At 36.8% G+C, this 17,213-nt stretch overlaps 1 protein-coding gene across 1 annotated transcript in view; it reads left to right on the plus strand.

The window, feature by feature from the left end:
- The window catches only part of MTREX (Mtr4 exosome RNA helicase), a 43,435-nt gene that overhangs the window by 23,378 nt on the left and 2,844 nt on the right, over window positions 1–17,213 (plus strand). The window contains exons 16-25 of the mRNA XM_071731381.1: window positions 4,943–5,093; window positions 6,403–6,575; window positions 6,880–6,948; window positions 10,200–10,328; window positions 11,603–11,713; window positions 12,046–12,234; window positions 13,291–13,454; window positions 14,758–14,863; window positions 15,909–15,965; window positions 16,332–16,494. Of these exons, the coding sequence (XP_071587482.1) occupies window positions 4,943–5,093; window positions 6,403–6,575; window positions 6,880–6,948; window positions 10,200–10,328; window positions 11,603–11,713; window positions 12,046–12,234; window positions 13,291–13,454; window positions 14,758–14,863; window positions 15,909–15,965; window positions 16,332–16,494 (1,312 nt within the window). The remainder of the gene's footprint in view (window positions 1–4,942; window positions 5,094–6,402; window positions 6,576–6,879; window positions 6,949–10,199; window positions 10,329–11,602; window positions 11,714–12,045; window positions 12,235–13,290; window positions 13,455–14,757; window positions 14,864–15,908; window positions 15,966–16,331; window positions 16,495–17,213) is intronic.

Consider the following 17,213-nt stretch of genomic DNA (forward strand, 5'->3'; position numbering starts at 1 on the left):
AAAGGAAATGTAAGTTGAACTGACTTGCCTCCTACATCTTAACAGCAAGCAAAATCTAGGGTAGTTGGACACTATGTGCTGTGTAGGCTCTATGACAGCAAGTTAAAACAGAAAGTTAAGATCTTTTCCATTTTTCCTCTCAGTAATACATGACATTTTCCGTCCCCTCCTGTTTTTCCCTCCATCATATGTATGACAGATGTCTTTAGGTAACCACTAAATGCCTCTTGAGTAATCATACTAGTCTTTGTGATTTGCCAGAAAAGCCTGTTCAATGTCTATTCAGTATAAAAGAAGGGCTGCATTTTGTGATAGGGTTTCTTCATGCAGCTGCAAAATCTTCATGTTGCTACAAGGTAAGTGAAGCAAGGGCATCCAGGTGATTGCTTCCTGTTAGATGTGAGTCTTGGTAGCCCAGGGTAGTCAGTGCAGACTAATGCATGCTGCAGAATGCACTGACAGCTGAGGATATAATACAGTTAAGTTGCTGTAATTGGATTTAATCTGGAGAAGTAACAGTTCCAGTTTTCAGAAAAAAATAGCTTCTCCAGACTTTTTATTTTGAATTTAGTATTGTCTAGAGAGCAATGCTGTGAAAATCATAATTTCTGAGGTTTGCAGGAAGATGAGTTTATGACATGAAGGAGCAGGAACAATTTACAAATTTTGCCAAAATAGGACTTGTATTTTAACTGCTTTGCCTTAGCGGAACAGTCTTAGTTCCAAGTTATAAAATGCTGATCATGTGTTTAAAATAAAAATTGCTACATCAACAACATTCTCAAATGCTGCCTTTCAAATATGTCTGCTTTATATGGTCTTTGAAATAGCTGGGGTTTATAGATTGTTTCTAAGTCACTCTTCAGAGTTGAACTGTGCTGATATTTTAAAAGCCTAGAAAGTGTATGTAAAAGAATTGTTTGGTCTTCTTGGCATGTCCTGTGCATGTATTAGAATTGTAGAAAGCTCATTGTTTTCTCACTTTTTGATAGCATTTAAGTGAATTTATGACACGGTATTATTTCAAACAGTTGATAATCTTGCAAGCACACTTCTAAGTTACATGTTAAAGCAATGTAACACTGGCAGAAGTGGAAAGAGAGCTTCAGAGTGTGATTGGAGCAGGCACAGCAGCACTTAGTGAGGTGTCTGCTGGTCTGTAGATAAAACTGGTGGGTGTATTCCAGCTGCTTTAGTTGATGCCTGGCTACAGCAGTGAATAGACTGACCCACAGCTGACACTGCCAAGAATTGCTGTTCCCTTCTTCAGTAAATGCCTTTCTTTAAATGGCATTTCCTTCTGTAGAGATGCAAACTTTTAAGGCAGTGATAATTTTTCTTTCCTGGAATAACTTATATTTAGAAGACTGTACAAGAGCTTCAGTACATCTCCTTTTAGCAGGTCTTAGGAAAAAGCTGTTACATGTTGGCTAGCATTGTCAACAGAAGTTCTCTCATCATTCTCTGGCATATCAGACCAGAGACATCTGTAGAGACTTGAGCTTTCCTCTGTGCACTGCAGCTCAGTTGTTGGTATCATACTTAGTGATACATTTCTGTTCACAGAAACTCATTTGTGGTAATTTCAGAAGTGATGGTGTTATTTAAGTACACATTTCATGATCTAACTTAGGAGGTATTTCTGTGGTGCATCACTTGAGGTGAAGATGCATGTGTGTGTAAGTAGAGTGAGGCTTTGGCCATCAAAAGCAAAACATTAGGCTATATGGTTAGTCTTAAACTTGTTCTCATGTGTTCATGTTTGTGCTTTCTTAATATAAACATATGCTGAATGCTTCTCTGTAGCAGCTGGGTTTTCCTCTGAGATGAAATAATCATGCTGCAGTGAGTAGTATTCTGGAGATTGTAAATAATCTCCTAATCTCCTTATGTATTTTACATAAAGTAAATGAGATTACAGTATTCTTAGATCTCCTCTCCTACATGTGAAGAAGCCTTAGATTCAAATTGTCTGTTATTGAGTCTAATAACATCAGTGCATCAATAGACATAGTGTCAGAATTCCTGACGGTTCATTAAAATTGAAAGAAAAGTGTGTATGTTGTGGTAATGTAATTTAAAATCCATTACACTTCACTTGATCTAGGAGAATACTTCATCTGAATTTGAGCATATGCTTGTATAAACTAATCATCAGTTTGTTTTTTTAATAGCCCATGCTTTCTTTACAGTGAGTAATAAGGGAATATCTGCTTGATAGTTTGCTGTATAGGAAAAGGCAAAGGAATGTGTTGGAAGAAGATACAGTGTAATTGGTTCTAGGTAAAGAAAATCCTGAGCTTAAAAGGAAGTGCAGAGGAGTGTGTTTCCCAGTGTCATGTTGAACTTTCAGCAATCATAAAGTTACATGAAAAAATGTCTTGAAAAATCCTTGTTCTTATTACCTGTTTGCGTTATTAATTTAAAACATTTAATTGTAACTGAATTTACTCATAGGCCTTAATGAAGTGACACCACTTCTGTAGCAAATCTCTTCTCTTGCATGCATAGGTCAATTTTGAATGTTCAGTAAATACTAAAGCATTGCAAACTGATGCACTTTTAGAATATACTTTACATACACAAAAGGTCTGCTTATGCTGATCTCCTGTTGTGTTGTATCCCTCTGTTGCTTCTGGTTTCCACTTCTTCTGTTGCACACAAATTGTAACTTCTGCTTCATAACTCCTGTGTTTTCCTTGCATCCTTTCTGCAGAACTGTCAGGCGTCTGTTCCTTCTATACCCATGCTACATTAGATGAAATGCAGTTGGGAAATTTCATTTTTAAGAAGTTTTGTGTCTGTCTTCTGTTTGCAGCAACTTCTGTATTGGTTTATCAGGGTGGTCTTCTGTTCTGACACTTAAATTAGTATTCTCAAGTTAGGTCTTTATCCAATGCCTATCCACTCTTTCCTTAAAGAAATTTTTTCTTGTATTCAATCTGAACCTCCCTTGGTGCAACTTGAGCCCATTTCCTCTCATCCTGTCGCTGGTTACATGGGAGAGGAGACTAACCCTCACCTCTTTACAACCTCCTTTCAGGTAGTTGTAAGGGGCAATAAGGTCTCCCCTAGCCTCCTCTTTTCCAGACTAAGCAACCTCGGTTCTTCAGCTGCTCTTTGTAAGACTTGTGCTCCACACCCTTCACCCACTTTTTTACTTTTCCTTGGACGTTTACCAGCATCTCAGTGTCCCTCTTTGTAGTAAGGAGCCCACAACTGAACACAGTACTCAAGATGTGGCCTCGCCAGTGCCAAGTACAGGACACGATCGCTTCTCTTCTCCTGCTGACCACACTTGTTTCTGATACAGGCCAGCATGCTGTTGGGTCTTCTTGGCCACCTGGACACACTGCTGGCTCATTCAGTCAGGTGTTGACCAGCACCCCCAGGTCCTTTTCCTCCGAGCAGCTTTTCAAGCATTCTTACTCAAGCCTGTAATGCTTCCTTGGGTTGTAACCAGCATACACGACCTTTGGCCTAGTTGAACGTCGTATCTCTGACCTTTGCCCATCAAGCCAGCCTGTCCAGGTCTTGCTGTAGAGCCTTCCTACCCTGAGGTAGATGAACGTTCCCACCTAACTTAGCATCATCGTGCACTTGATCCCCTTATCCAGATCATAATTTAAGATAATAAATAAGAATGGCCCCAAAACTGAGTCCAGGGGAACACTACTTCTGACCAGCCACCACGTGGATTTAGCTGTTCAGCACAAGACTCTATGCTCAGCCATCCAACCGGTTTTTAACCTAGTGAAGAGTACACCTGTCTATGCCATGAGCTGCCATCCTCTCCAGGAGAACGCTGTGGGAGACAGTGTCAAAGGCTTTACTGATGTCCAGGTAGACAGTGTCCTTTATCTCATCCACTAGCCAGGTCACCTGGTCATAAAATTATACCACATTGGTCTTGCAGGACCTGCCTTTCCTGATCCCATGCTGGCTGAGCCTGATTCCCTGGGTGTCTGGCACTTTATGATGTGAGCTCAGTCAAGATGAAACTCTCCGTAATTTTTCCCTGTACCAGTGTCAGGCTGACAGGGCTGTAGTTCCCTTGATTCTCCTTCCAGCCCTTCTTGTAGGTGGGCATCACATTGGCAAGCCTCCTGTCATTTGGGACATTACCTGCGAATTGGAATTGCTATTAAATGATGGAGCATGGCTTGTCAAGCACCTCTGACAACTCCCTCAGTAGTCTTGGGTGAATCCCTTCCAGCTCCATGGATTGTGGCTGTCCAGGTGCTGTATCAGGTCCTTAACTGCTTCCTCCTGGATTATGGGGTGTTGTGCTGCTCTCTCTCCTCATTTTACAGCTCAGGGGGCTGAGTAACCTGGGAGTGGCTGGTCTGACTAATGAAGACTGAGGCAAAGAAGGCATTAAGAATTTCAGCCTTTTCCTCATCCTTGGTTGCAAGATTCTCCCCATATCTAATAAAGGATGGAGATTCTCCCTCGCTCTTCTTTTATTATTAATGCAATTGTGAAAACTTTTTTTGTTGTCTGTTATGACAGTGGGCAGACTAAGCCCCAGTTGGCCTTTTGCCTTTTCTAATTTTCCCTCTGCATTACTTAACTGGATCCCTGTACTCATCCCAGAATGCTTGCCCCTTCTTCCAAAGGTTAAATGACTAATATTTTTAAGGTAAAAAAAACGAAACCAAATAATTGCAAATAAGAAATATCTAAGCTTTTCATTTGAACTTTTGAGATCACCATTACACTGTTGTAATACAATTGTAGATATGATGATGTGTCAAATCCTATTATGTTCAGCATAATAAAGTTGCTTTGGATTTGATGAGACATGCAATCTAAATTCAAGTTGTACTGCCCATTAGAGCAGCTCCTCATATAAAACACCATATCATGATCTATACCATATGATCTTATATGCTGCAATTAATAATTTTTTAACTGGACTGTCTTTTTGAATCTTTTTCAGGGTTCAGCTGATCCTTTGAACAGTGCATTCCATTTGACATACAACATGGTATTGAACTTGCTTCGAGTAGAGGAAATTAACCCTGAATACATGTTAGAGAAATCCTTCTATCAATTCCAACATTACAGAACTATTCCAGAAATAGTAGAAAGTAAGTATTACTGTATCTTGTACACAAAAGTCAGTATAAAATGTGCTGCACTGTGACATTGGCGTAGTTAAATTTCATTACATTTACAAGAGTCTGTACCAGTGCAATTTCTGTCTTCACTGCCCACAGCTGCCACTGCATGATTTGCTGTTATGTTACATTTTCAGGAAGGGTAATTTCCTGTTGTTCTTAATACCTATATTGACATGTGCTGTCAATTTGTGGAAACTTGTCATCTATTAAGTCAGAGAAGAATGATTATCACATTACTAAACTGTAGGACAGGAAGAAGGGAGAACAGTTTAAAAGTTCTTGCTGCTTGATAGAGGTGCAGAGAAGAAAAACCTTGACTCATTTTTAAAATGCAGAACTCAGGCACATTGCTTTCAGAATAATATAGGAAAAAAGGTGTCATTAAAACAAAAAGTAAAATACAGAGAGGACTGAAACATTATTTGTACTTCACTGAGTAAATAGATTTTGTGCCATGATCTTTAAATATTGAGTTTTCATGAGCAAGTTTCCAAAGATGTCAGGCCAGCGTTTGAGAGTGCAGCCTCTTTCAAAACTTAACCCAAAAGAATCTTAACAATACAAGAGGTAACTGCTTCCTTTGCCACTTAGGAATGAGTAATTTCTCTGTGCTTTTGTTAATACATAATTAGTATACTGTAATATAATACGAATTTTCAGACACATTGTGTGTGTGTGTGCTTGTAGCTTTGACAGACAAGCAGAGAGGTTTGGGTTCCCTCTGAGTTTGTTAGCTTGCAGGTGCAGTTACAAGACAGTGGTAGTCAAACACAGAATGTATTTCCTGAGAATCTCCATTCTCCAGCTGACATGCCTCAATTTTTTTTTTTTTTTTCATTCTGGAATTACTGTTTAAATAGAACATTTTTCATATTTCTTGGACATGTTGGTTTAAGTACTGCACTGGCTGTCAGAATTTTTTACAATTGCTTCAGTTGCAATTAAAATTACAAGGAGAAATGGCTGTTCAGACCAAGAAAGTTATGCCCAGGAGTTATGGATTGCTAAGTTTTTTCCTTTAAAAAGTTTGAAGCTAAAAATAGGGAGCATGTCCCTGAGCTGTCTCTCAAGTCCCAGTCAAGTGGGATTTCTGAGTCACCCACAGACTTAAATACCTTGCAAAAGGAAGAATTGGTAGAGAAGAAATGAAAAAATGAAAATTAAGCATGTTGCTTATGGTAAAAACTGATTTGCCTAAATAAGGTGTAAAAATACTGGAGGAAGTGAAACATATGTGAAGTTAGTAAGTTCCATGGGATTTTACCTTTTATTATAGGAGTAAATAATTTGGAAGGACATTACAACAAAATAGTAATTCCCAATGAGGAAAATGTGGTCATATACTACAAAATCCGACAGCAGCTTGCAAAACTGGGTAAAGAGATTGAAGAATATATCCATAAACCGAAGTATTGCTTGCCCTTTCTACAGCCAGGAAGACTGGTGAAGGTAATTTGATATTCATTTTGTTTTCTTTTTATTTCAAATCTCTACCTATCTGCAAAATTTGCAGAGTTCATTTGTGTCTGCCAGCTTTCCATCTTGAAAAATTACATTCATTGCATTAAGCAGCAGTTTTGACTTCCATTACATGTCTTTGTTATACATTCAACAACTGATGAAAAGAAATGCTGTTTATGTAATAAATGATAGTCCATCACTGCTGTCGTAAGCATCAGAAGTATGAAAATGCATGTATGGCTAGGTTCTAGCCATACATGGTTTATGTTGTAACATCTTACAATATTTTCAGGTGAAGAATGAAGATGATGACTTTGGATGGGGAGTGGTCATTAATTTCTCTAAGAAATCAAATGTTAAGGTAAAATATACATTCTCTCCATTAGAAAAATATACACCTTACTGCTTCTTCTGAAATGAAAGTCCTATTTTCTTTGTAGTTTTCAAAGGTAAAAAAATTTCTTTTTGCACTAAATCTACAAAAAGCTCAGGCCTTCCTGAAGTGAGATTGTAAAGAAAAACTATGGAAAGTGGGGCAAACCCTAAGTTTTTTATTTTTTAACTTTTGGCATGTTTATGGAGGAAATGCTTGCTTGTGTCTGGGATAAGTAGTTCGAAACTGTACTTGGCACTAAAAATGTTTTAAACTATTGATTTTGTTTGAGCCATCCCCAACAGCACTATGCTAAGCTGTTTGTGGGAAGAATACTACGTTACCTATTTTCAAAAAATATATACCAGCTGTGAGGGTTGAGAAAGTGGGAAGAATGACATTTGGTTCTATGTAGAAAGTTATCTTAAACTTGTCAAAAGTGTCTTGAATCTTAGCTGGTGTATGAGACATGGAATTGCTCGTCCTGAGATGTTGCAGTAGAGCTGAGGGTTGGGAAGTTAAAATACAAAGAAAGCAAAACAATAGCAATAGATTCAGGAAAAAAATATGGAGGGCAGTGATGCAGTAAAAGCCAGATTTTGTTTTCCATTCAAAAATCCATTTTTGGAGTTTGTCTCCACGTAACCTCAGAGATGATGTTTTGGTCTTCCTTTCAGAAGTGTTTTGACAGGCTCCTCTGCATGCTAAATTAAAACCTAAGTTTCAAGTCTGTTTTTCTGTCCTAGTGTTTTTGCAGTAATTTTGGCAGGAGAGCATTGGCATTAATTACTATGTCTACATTAGAAGTTGTCTTTGTTAATTTTGGTGCTTCTCTAATATATACTAAAAAGGGAATGATAAAACTGTGTGCGTACAGAGCTCATTAGAAGGAATTTGCTTTGGTGTTCCATCTTCCTTTTTAAAATCACATTGCTTGCTTTTTCAAGTTGGAAAACTGGACTGATACTAGTGTTGCCTGAACTTTTGCTTCTACATTGCTTTTTTCATGGAGCCATATAAGCAGTAAAACAGATTTCCCTCTCACCCCAGTCTTTTATGTAAAATTTTCAGCTTCTGTGTCAATGGAGGCATTTCTTCTATCCATGTCATACTTTATCCATATAGATTTGCCTTCCCTATCTGGCCTGTCTCACTGTTGTGTAAAGCTGATAGGTTTTAATGTTAGCTTTGAAATTGTGGTCTGTTCTTCAGCAGATGGCTCTGGCAGCAGCAGCAGTTTTTTCATTAAGTCGTCCTAGCAGCTGAGTTGAATTTTTCCTTCTGAGTTCTGTGGAAATTATGACAGACAATAGTGCTGAAAATTATGGCACTGACTTAAATCTATGTAACTTTTAAAATCAGTATGGAAAGACTAGTTTTATGAACTGAGGAAAAACAGGTGACATAAAGATGTTATTTACTGATATTGTTGTGTCTGTTCAATAGATGGTTGTCCTGAGATATAGATGCATTTCCTCATTACTACTTATGGTAGTAATGTATTTAGCTAGTACTGGAAATTTATTACTATTATGTGATGTCCTTAAACCTCCATCTACTTCTAAGATGTGACAGTTCTTTAGATTGGCTTTTAGAAATTATACTGAATTCATCCTATATTCCTAGTTTTTCCTTATGTGCAAATTTTTCTTCGGTGTATCATAGTTTCTAAGCCCTTTTTCTAGTGAGGAATATATATAATTATGATTGACATTTGGGGTTACAGTATGTCTCTGTTTCACTGAGTTGTTTTCTTTGTTCATTGCAATGTGAAAGCAAAAGCATGAGTCATTGTCAGTCATGTTCAGTGGTAATTTAGACATTTTTACATCATAATTTTGTAACAGTGTTCCACAAAATAGTGAATGCAAGTAGCACCGTATCTTGAACTACAGCAGTCAGAAGAATTTATTTCAAGCAGTAGTACTTGCTGTGTTGTACAGTATAGTTGCTAGCAAAGTAACTGTTTGCTTTGGAATTCATTAAAAAAAACAAATGTTTTTGAGTAAGAAATTTCTACTTGATTGTTCCAGCATATTGCTAGTTTTATTATTGTGCTGTGTATAGTTCTTATTGTCATCTGACCACTGATTCTAGACATCATGGTTTTTTGTCTGTTAACAGCTACTGGTGCTAAAATTAGAGCTGCTGCAATTTGGCCTCATTTAGATAATTATAATCCTTGTATATTAAATTTATATGCATATTTATATGCATATATCCCTGTTTATTTGTTACTGTTTATTATCTGTCCACATCTTCAGTGCTTACACATAATTTTTAGACCTGTGTCATGGCCACTGAATTTTCAGTGAGTTTGATGTTCACTGATCTGAGAATCTGTGTATCTGTGTTGTATTTCTTGATTTGCAGACATGATCAGCTGTCCTAGCAGGCTTAAGAGTTAACACAGGATTTTGAAAAGACTGTTCTCTCTCTCTTGTGTTTGGAAGCAGAGAAGCTTGTGCATATTATTTTAAAAGATGATGTCTTCCTTGAGTGTTAGGCCTATAGTTGTATTAAAAGTCATAAAAATACTTGCTTAAATTAGGAGTGTATTTGTACAACCTTAGTGCATATTGATGCAAGTAGGTAACATCAGGGTTTTTTAAAGCATTGTACAGTAAAGGTTATAGCTTTGTGAACAGTAGTCTTCAGCCACCTATCTGTGTATTTGCATTCTGTAAATGAATGTCAGAAGTTTAGTAGTGCTGTTTGGGGTGTATGTCAAGATGTGGCCTGCAAGATGTCATGTCCTGTTGGTTGCAGGTGTAAGCTGTTACATGTCAAAGATTTTTCTATGGTCTTTATTGGGGAGAGTGACTTGAACTTGTAAAGGAAACAGGTGCCGCAGGTTTTGTTTCTTTTTTAAAAAAGACAAAGCTAATTACTGCTAGCATGATTTCACATTGTAGTTAAAAAAGATGTTGGCTTAGTTTGAAAGAACTGTGTCTAGAAGAAAAGGCAGAAGCACATAAAGCTGCCACTAAAAACTGGGCTACACTGGTGGCAGAGAATAGTAGTTTTAATAATTTAGTAATTTAGTAATTTTTTTCAGTGTGGTTTTCTGCATGTGAGGTCTTTCAATCAATAATGATTCAGTAGTTTTTAGAATATACTGCATCACTGAGCAATCACTTTCTGTGATTTCATTCCTTTAATACTGAATAAAAACATGCTTTTTTCTATTATTGGTGCTGATATTTAAAAATAACTGCTTTTTTCTGTGCCATCAACAGCCAAATTCTGGTGAATTAGACCCATTGTATGTAGTTGAAGTGCTACTGCACTGCAGCAAGGAGAGTTTGAAAAATTCTGCCACTGAGGCTGCAAAGCCAGCCAGGCCTGATGAGAAAGGAGAGATGCAGGTTTGTTACACTTGTTTATTTTCAGTAATTTCTTATAAATCTTCTCAAAGATTGTATTTCCAAAGCATTTGCAAACTGTGGTTAAAGCAGGGATTGTTGCATTCAGGACAAGGAAGGAGTTGCACATCTAACTCTGCTTTCTTAAACAGCTGGTGATTTCACAGAGGAGGAAGTTTCAAATGTGAACAAAATACTGGACTGAGTTTGCTCCCATAGGAGAAGAGCATTAAAACTTAATTAGTGTTGTGTTGTTTATTTCAAATCAGTAGGTGAATTATAATAGAAGTAATTTAAAACAAAGTTATGAAAATTACCTACATATGTGATAAAATCTATAGTTAAACAAGTATCTGTATCTTTTTTTCTGGAATATTTGTGCAGGATTTTGTGGGTAACATGCATTTATTCTGCTAGATTTGGAATCTAGTAATCTAGAATCTACTGGATTCTACTAGATAAGAAAATCTTATTCTACTAGATTTTGTACTAGAATTTAGTTAGCATTTTATGTAATTCTTAAGTTATAAATGTTAGCATGCTGCTTGGCAGCTACATTCCATAACAGTATCTTCTGTCTCAGGGAAAAAATTCTTTCCTGACTCTTTTTTTTTTCAGAACCCCTTCAGCTTTGCAAGGTTATCTCATTTTAAATTTAAATTGAAATTTTTAGTGAAAGTATTTGCATTATTTTAAATTTTCCATTTCAAACCCTATATCAAGACAAAATTTTCAGATCAGAGATGGTTGCTTAATTTGTTTTCATGGTTAGTTTTTTTTTTTTTTGTTTGAGTTGGGGTTTTTTGTTGTTGGTTTATTTCCACAAAGTCCACATTTAAAGCTTGATGTGTAGTATTCATTCTTCATGGTGTCTTCATGATTTTTTACACTTTTGAGTATGTATTTGCTGATTTTATGTTCTCTATTGTTAACCATTCCTAATCAAGTGTGTAAGTAGTTTGTCTGGTTTGGATTGTGAGACGTGCTCCAGTACCTAAGAGGTAAGATAATAGAAAAACGGAATTAATTTTTTTTCCACTGGTATCCACTCTCCAGTTTTAATTCAATACAGAATTTTCCCATTGGGATGTACTTTTCTTCTTTATTAATACTTTATCTCATTACCCACATTTTCCTGCTTCTTGATTTTCCTTTACCTACTTCTGTGTCCTTGTGTACTCAGTTTTCCTTTCCCTTTGTAAAGTTTTGTTATGGAACAGTAATAAAAAATATATTTTTTTTTACTGATTTATCAGTTACTGCACTCTTTTTGATAGGTTGTTCCTGTTTTAGTACATCTTCTCTCAGCTATCAGCAGTGTCCGACTTTACATCCCAAAAGACCTGAGGCCAATTGACAACAGGCAAAGTGTGTTAAAATCTATACAAGTAAGTTCTTTGAGGCTATGAAAATTTTCTGCTCTGATTAGGGAGGCACTCTGACCCTAAGACAACTTATTCTAAAAATGCTTGTCTAAAGGTTGTGTCACATCTTGAGCGTGATTCTTAAAAGGGATTGGAAACCATGACGTATGTCAGTTGTTTCTCCTTCTCAGCAGTCTTAACAGAACTTATTTTGAAAACTGCTGAAACGTACACATTTAACATTATTGCCTTCTGTGACCTTACAGTTGGGCCAGCTGATTTGTGAAAACAGTGTAGTTTATCTTGCTGTTACTAATCATACAAAAAAATTATTGGGGTTTTTTTTTTCCTTTTAGGAAGTACAGAAACGCTTTCCCGATGGCATACCATTACTAGACCCTATTGATGACATGGGCATCAAGGATCAAGGACTGAAAAAAGTAATCCAAAAAGTAGAGGCATTTGAGCATAGGATGTATTCACATCCTCTTCACAATGATGCCAACTTGGAAACAGTATACAAACTTTGTGAAAAAAAAGCACAGGTAAAATACAGAACACAACTCTGTATTTAACTAAAGAGCCAGTAACAGTATTAGTCTGTTCTTGTTCTTCTTTTTATTGGCAAAGCCCAAATAATCCTTTTTAAATACAGTAAAATCATTGAGTCTCACTAACAGTCAGTGTTACGCCCTTGATTGAAACAGATGGGAAGCACATATGAAAAGAAAACTTAGAAGACTATAGAGGTGCCACTGAGGTCTTTTGCACTGAACAGGCTTAGGACAATACAGTGTAGGTGAAGTCTTCACAGATAATTGACCATTTGTAAAAACCTTGTGGAGAACTGAGTTGAATTGATGGGGCTTACTAGCTTGGGAAGTGTACCACAGAAATCATTGTGCTGCTGCTTCCTGAGCCTACTCCCAGCCTGCAAGCAGTACACATACTTAATTTATTTATTGAGTTGTACCCTGCAGACTGAAACTGGTTGTGGTTTTAGAACTGCTGCAGAAAACAGGTTCTTCAGGAGTCACTTTACAGAGGTGAGGTAGTTCTGGTGTGGCCAGCACAGTATTGCATGTGGCAAGACCTGATGAACCAAGCAGTCTTCTTTGAGGGTGTATGCATTGAACACCCCACTATGAGGATGTTGACAGTGAGTGTAATAAACTGCAAGGCACTGGAGAGGCTCTAATAACAGGAAATAATGACTTTGGGTTACTTTTCATTGAATAGCTGGCGAGCTGGGAATTGGTACAGGTCTTAGAAGATGAGTGCTCATTTCTCAAGCAAAGTTTATTTCTGTGTTTTTTTGTGGAGGCTCGTTAGGGTTTTTCCCCCACTCTGTAAATAGCTTAAGTACCCAAACTTGCCAGAGTTTCTGGTGGTTAAGGCCTGATTTTTTTTAATTTTTTTTTTTTAATTTCTTTTTTTTCGAATTAATTTTTAACTTTCTGCTTAGGAGAGTTAGATGAGCCTGTGTCAACAAGTATGCCAATACACAGTTGTTCTGACATAAATTAGAAATGTTTTTAGAAGAGTTGCATCTCTTAAGTTAAACCATTAAACATTTGATTTCTCTCTTTCTGACTTCCCAGATTGCTCTGGATATCAAAGCAGCAAAGCGAGAACTGAAAAAGGCCAGAACTGTCTTACAAATGGATGAACTCAAATGCCGCAAGCGTGTTTTGAGAAGACTGGGGTTTGCCACATCTTCAGATGTTATTGAGATGAAAGGAAGGGTTGCTTGTGAAATCAGCAGGTAATTAGCTCCTGTGTGAAGTGATTATTGTCATGAGTACACCCTTGATTGTCCTCATTCAGAAGTAGTATGTCACCTTTATATTTAAACGTTGTGAAACAATTATCAAAAGATTCTTCAGAGATTATGCTGTGTGTCATGAAGGGAGTATACTGGTTGAAGCAGTAAAGGTAGGAACTTAAGGACAAAATACAACAGATTTTAAAATTAAAACATGGACGTGAAGATGCTAAAACAATGGCTATTTTCTTACTGATTTCAGGCAATAGTATTAGTCCTCAATATTGTATATTTCATGAGAGGATGGTGTCAGTCTCTATGATTCTGCTTCCCAGGACTCTTAGTACAGAGTCACTCACAAACAACAATGTAGCAGTGATTGTCAGCAATTACCAGGTAATTGACATGTTTGGAATAAAATTGCTTAATTGCTTCCTTAGTGCTTTTGGAACAAATATACAGAAGTGATGTGCTTTACTGTGCACTTAGTAGGAACATACATATGAAAACATATTGTGACCATTCCATGGACGCTCATGAATCAGACTTGAATGTAACTCAGTGTGTAACTCAGATTTTGGTAGAATTGTGTATTTTTAAAAGTTGCAGTGTCTGCTGTGCTCCTTACCTCACAGATGCTTTGAAGATGCTATTTATATTTGTTTGGTATCTAATAACTTTCCCCTTGCAAAATTTGGTAGCAAATAGGGAAGCTGAATCAGAATTGATATTATAAACTTTCTGACTTTCAGGAACTGTTTGCTGATGATATACACTTCTCTTTGTGAAATAATCTTTTTCCCCATTCTTTTGGGAAGAAAAATAAAGATGCTGTCTTACCAGCAATGTTATGTTTTATCCAAATATAAAGTCTTTATTCTACAAGTAAATGGAAGCGAGTTTTTTCCTCTTTCTAATATCTTGGAAACAGGCAGCTGAATCTTCTTTAAGCAGCAGGAATGCCAATTTTAGTTCTGTGCTACCTAAGTCTGTTTCTTTTCAATTTCATGACATCCAGTCTGGTAACATCTGACTGAGGCAACTTAATATTAACTTTTATGAACTCAGGAGAGATTCTGTGTGGTTCATGGAAGCTTTTATTTTTCTTAAAATACTGTCTCACTCACTTAGTAGCAACCCCCTTAAAAAGCAAATATGTTAGTAATTGGTGTCTCTGTAACAGAAATAAATGAATTGTTCCTAATTTATATCTAGTTGCATCACAGATTAATAGTATTTAATCTAAAAGTTACATTTTAGTAATTCTTTTTCCTACACTTTCTTCTCTTTCTCTATATATTAGCGCTGATGAGCTACTCCTGACAGAAATGATGTTCAATGGTCTCTTCAATGACTTATCTGCAGAACAAGCAACTGCACTACTCAGCTGTTTCGTATTTCAAGAGAATGTGAGTTACTTCTTCAATTACAAACTGTAGACATTCCTGCCCTCCAACAGTTTTGGTTTTAATTCCGTTCCAGAAATTGGTCATAGCAGTACAAAGCACTGAACATTTTTATCCTTTCCTAAGGTTTTGACAGGAATTCTCATTCAGCTTACTAAAAGCATGACAGCTTCAGTGCTGAAGTACCTTTCCTCATGAGTGATGTGCCAAAGGTTGTGCAAAATGCAGAATGATTGTTTTAAAAAGGAAGCTTAATACATACCTGCTTCTATTGTGTAGAAGGAAGTATAGGGGAAGGTATCTCTAATTCTGAGACATGCCCATTATTTGGACAGTACCCTTGACTTATTGATGAAAATGACAGTACCACATGGCACTGATACCAAAACAGTGTTTAAAAACAGTCCATTTATTATTAAAAGCAAACCTATAGGCATTTAATATCAGATGTCATTGTTTCCTCACCTATAAACTGTGTAGAAGCTTAGCATGATCAAGAAAATAGTGTAAAAATAAATTTTGATATGAAATATTACTGCAGATAGCTAGCAAGATGGATCATTCACATTGATTCTAAAAGTGGAAAGCACATTAGCAGCATTTGTTAATGCTTTATTTCTGATAATAGAGAGATGCCAGTGTAAGCCATGGTTGGTTAGAATCAAATATTGTGGGTCACTCAACAATAGTACTTGAGGCTAAACAGGTGTGACATAAAAATGTTGCTGTAATTAAATAGCTGTGATTTTGTTCATAACCATTGATGCTGAAGTTATTAAAAGCATTTGGAGTTTTTATATTCCTAAAGAAAAGCTTGTGAAAGTTAAAAGTAGTAAATTATCAGCATTTTGACAGTTCAGCACTGTAGAGCAGCTCGATAAAGGGAATTTTGGAAGTGTTCAGAAAACAGGTGAGGTTTTTCTCATGCCATTGGCATTACTGTACAGAAGGATTTAATTTTCTTGTGTAGTTTGAAGAACAAGTACTTGGGGAATTCAGTAAATTTTAGTGTTTGATAACAGAGATTATTTAATGTCTTCTTTTTCAGTCCAGTGAAATGCCAAAATTGACAGAGCAGCTGGCAGGACCACTTCGGCAAATGCAGGTAATCTGTCCATGAGAAATCTGTGTGAGCTTAGGGTTGATGTTAACACAAGCAAAGTATATGAGTGCAAATTAGAAGTGCACAGTCATTTTGGATCATCAGAGAATTCGTTTGGCACTGACTGCACTTGGTTTTGCTATGCGTAAACATGCATTTTAAAACTTTTATAAGCTTGCTTACTGCACGCTTGAAGTTGTTAGTGCAGGTAGACTCCATAATGTATTCAGTGGTTTATTTGATTCTGAATAACTGCACATGGAAAAAGAAACCTCATCCTGTATACAGTACCTAGTAATCTGCAATCCTTTCTACTGCTTAAACACTTAGTCTGAATATATTATAAATTTGGAACACTTTATTTTAAAGGAATGTGCAAAAAGAATCGCCAAGGTATCAGCAGAAGCAAAACTGGAAATTGATGAAGAAAATTACTTAAATTCTTTCAAACCCAATCTAATGGATGTTGTGCATACATGGGCAAATGGAGCTAACTTTGCTCACATATGCAAAATGACTGATGTCTTTGAAGGTATGTTAATCAGCTTGTCTTTAAGAGGTGTGAGATGGTGTTCCAAATGCTTGCTATTAAGAAGTACAGCTCTTGCACTTGTTCTCACTACAGGTAACTACTTGGTAAACTGAAGGATTCTCTTGCTGTCTCCTTGCTGTTTCTCCTTACTGTTTTTCCTGCTATCACAGAAGTGAGAGACAGTAAGCAAGTCTCCATTTTGGATGGTTCATCACAATTCAAAACACCACCAAACAACCGAACACCAAGCAAAAACCCAGAGTCCTTATTTTGGTCTTAAGAGATTTGCAATTTAGCTATTACTGCTTTGCGTCTAAAGTTTGGTAGAGGTTGTTACCACAAGGCACAGCATGATGGCTTACTAAGGCTCTGCAAGGAGTACCTTTTCTTTGCCTTTTGAGTGTGGTAGAACTAGCAGTGATGAGTTGCTGCTCTTACCTGGAATCCCAGCTTCAGTTTTGTGCACCAGTTTTAGTAAGGTGGCAGAAAATTGTCCAACCAGTTGAGTGTGTTAGAAGCCACGACTTTTTTTTAAACCGGCTTTCATTGACTCCCCAGACTTACTAAAAAGTACTTTCTGAAAGACTGCTTTTCATGAGTGAGAGACTAATGCTCAGTTTTGTGCTGCCACCCACACTACCAAGCACTAGCAGGATTTTTGTAGACAGTAATTAGAGTGATGGCTTCCACATGCTTCCACACTCACAAGCCTGAAGATG

Source organism: Heliangelus exortis, chromosome Z (genome assembly GCF_036169615.1).
Source record: "Heliangelus exortis chromosome Z, bHelExo1.hap1, whole genome shotgun sequence".
NCBI classification, from domain to species: Eukaryota; Metazoa; Chordata; class Aves; order Apodiformes; family Trochilidae; genus Heliangelus; species Heliangelus exortis.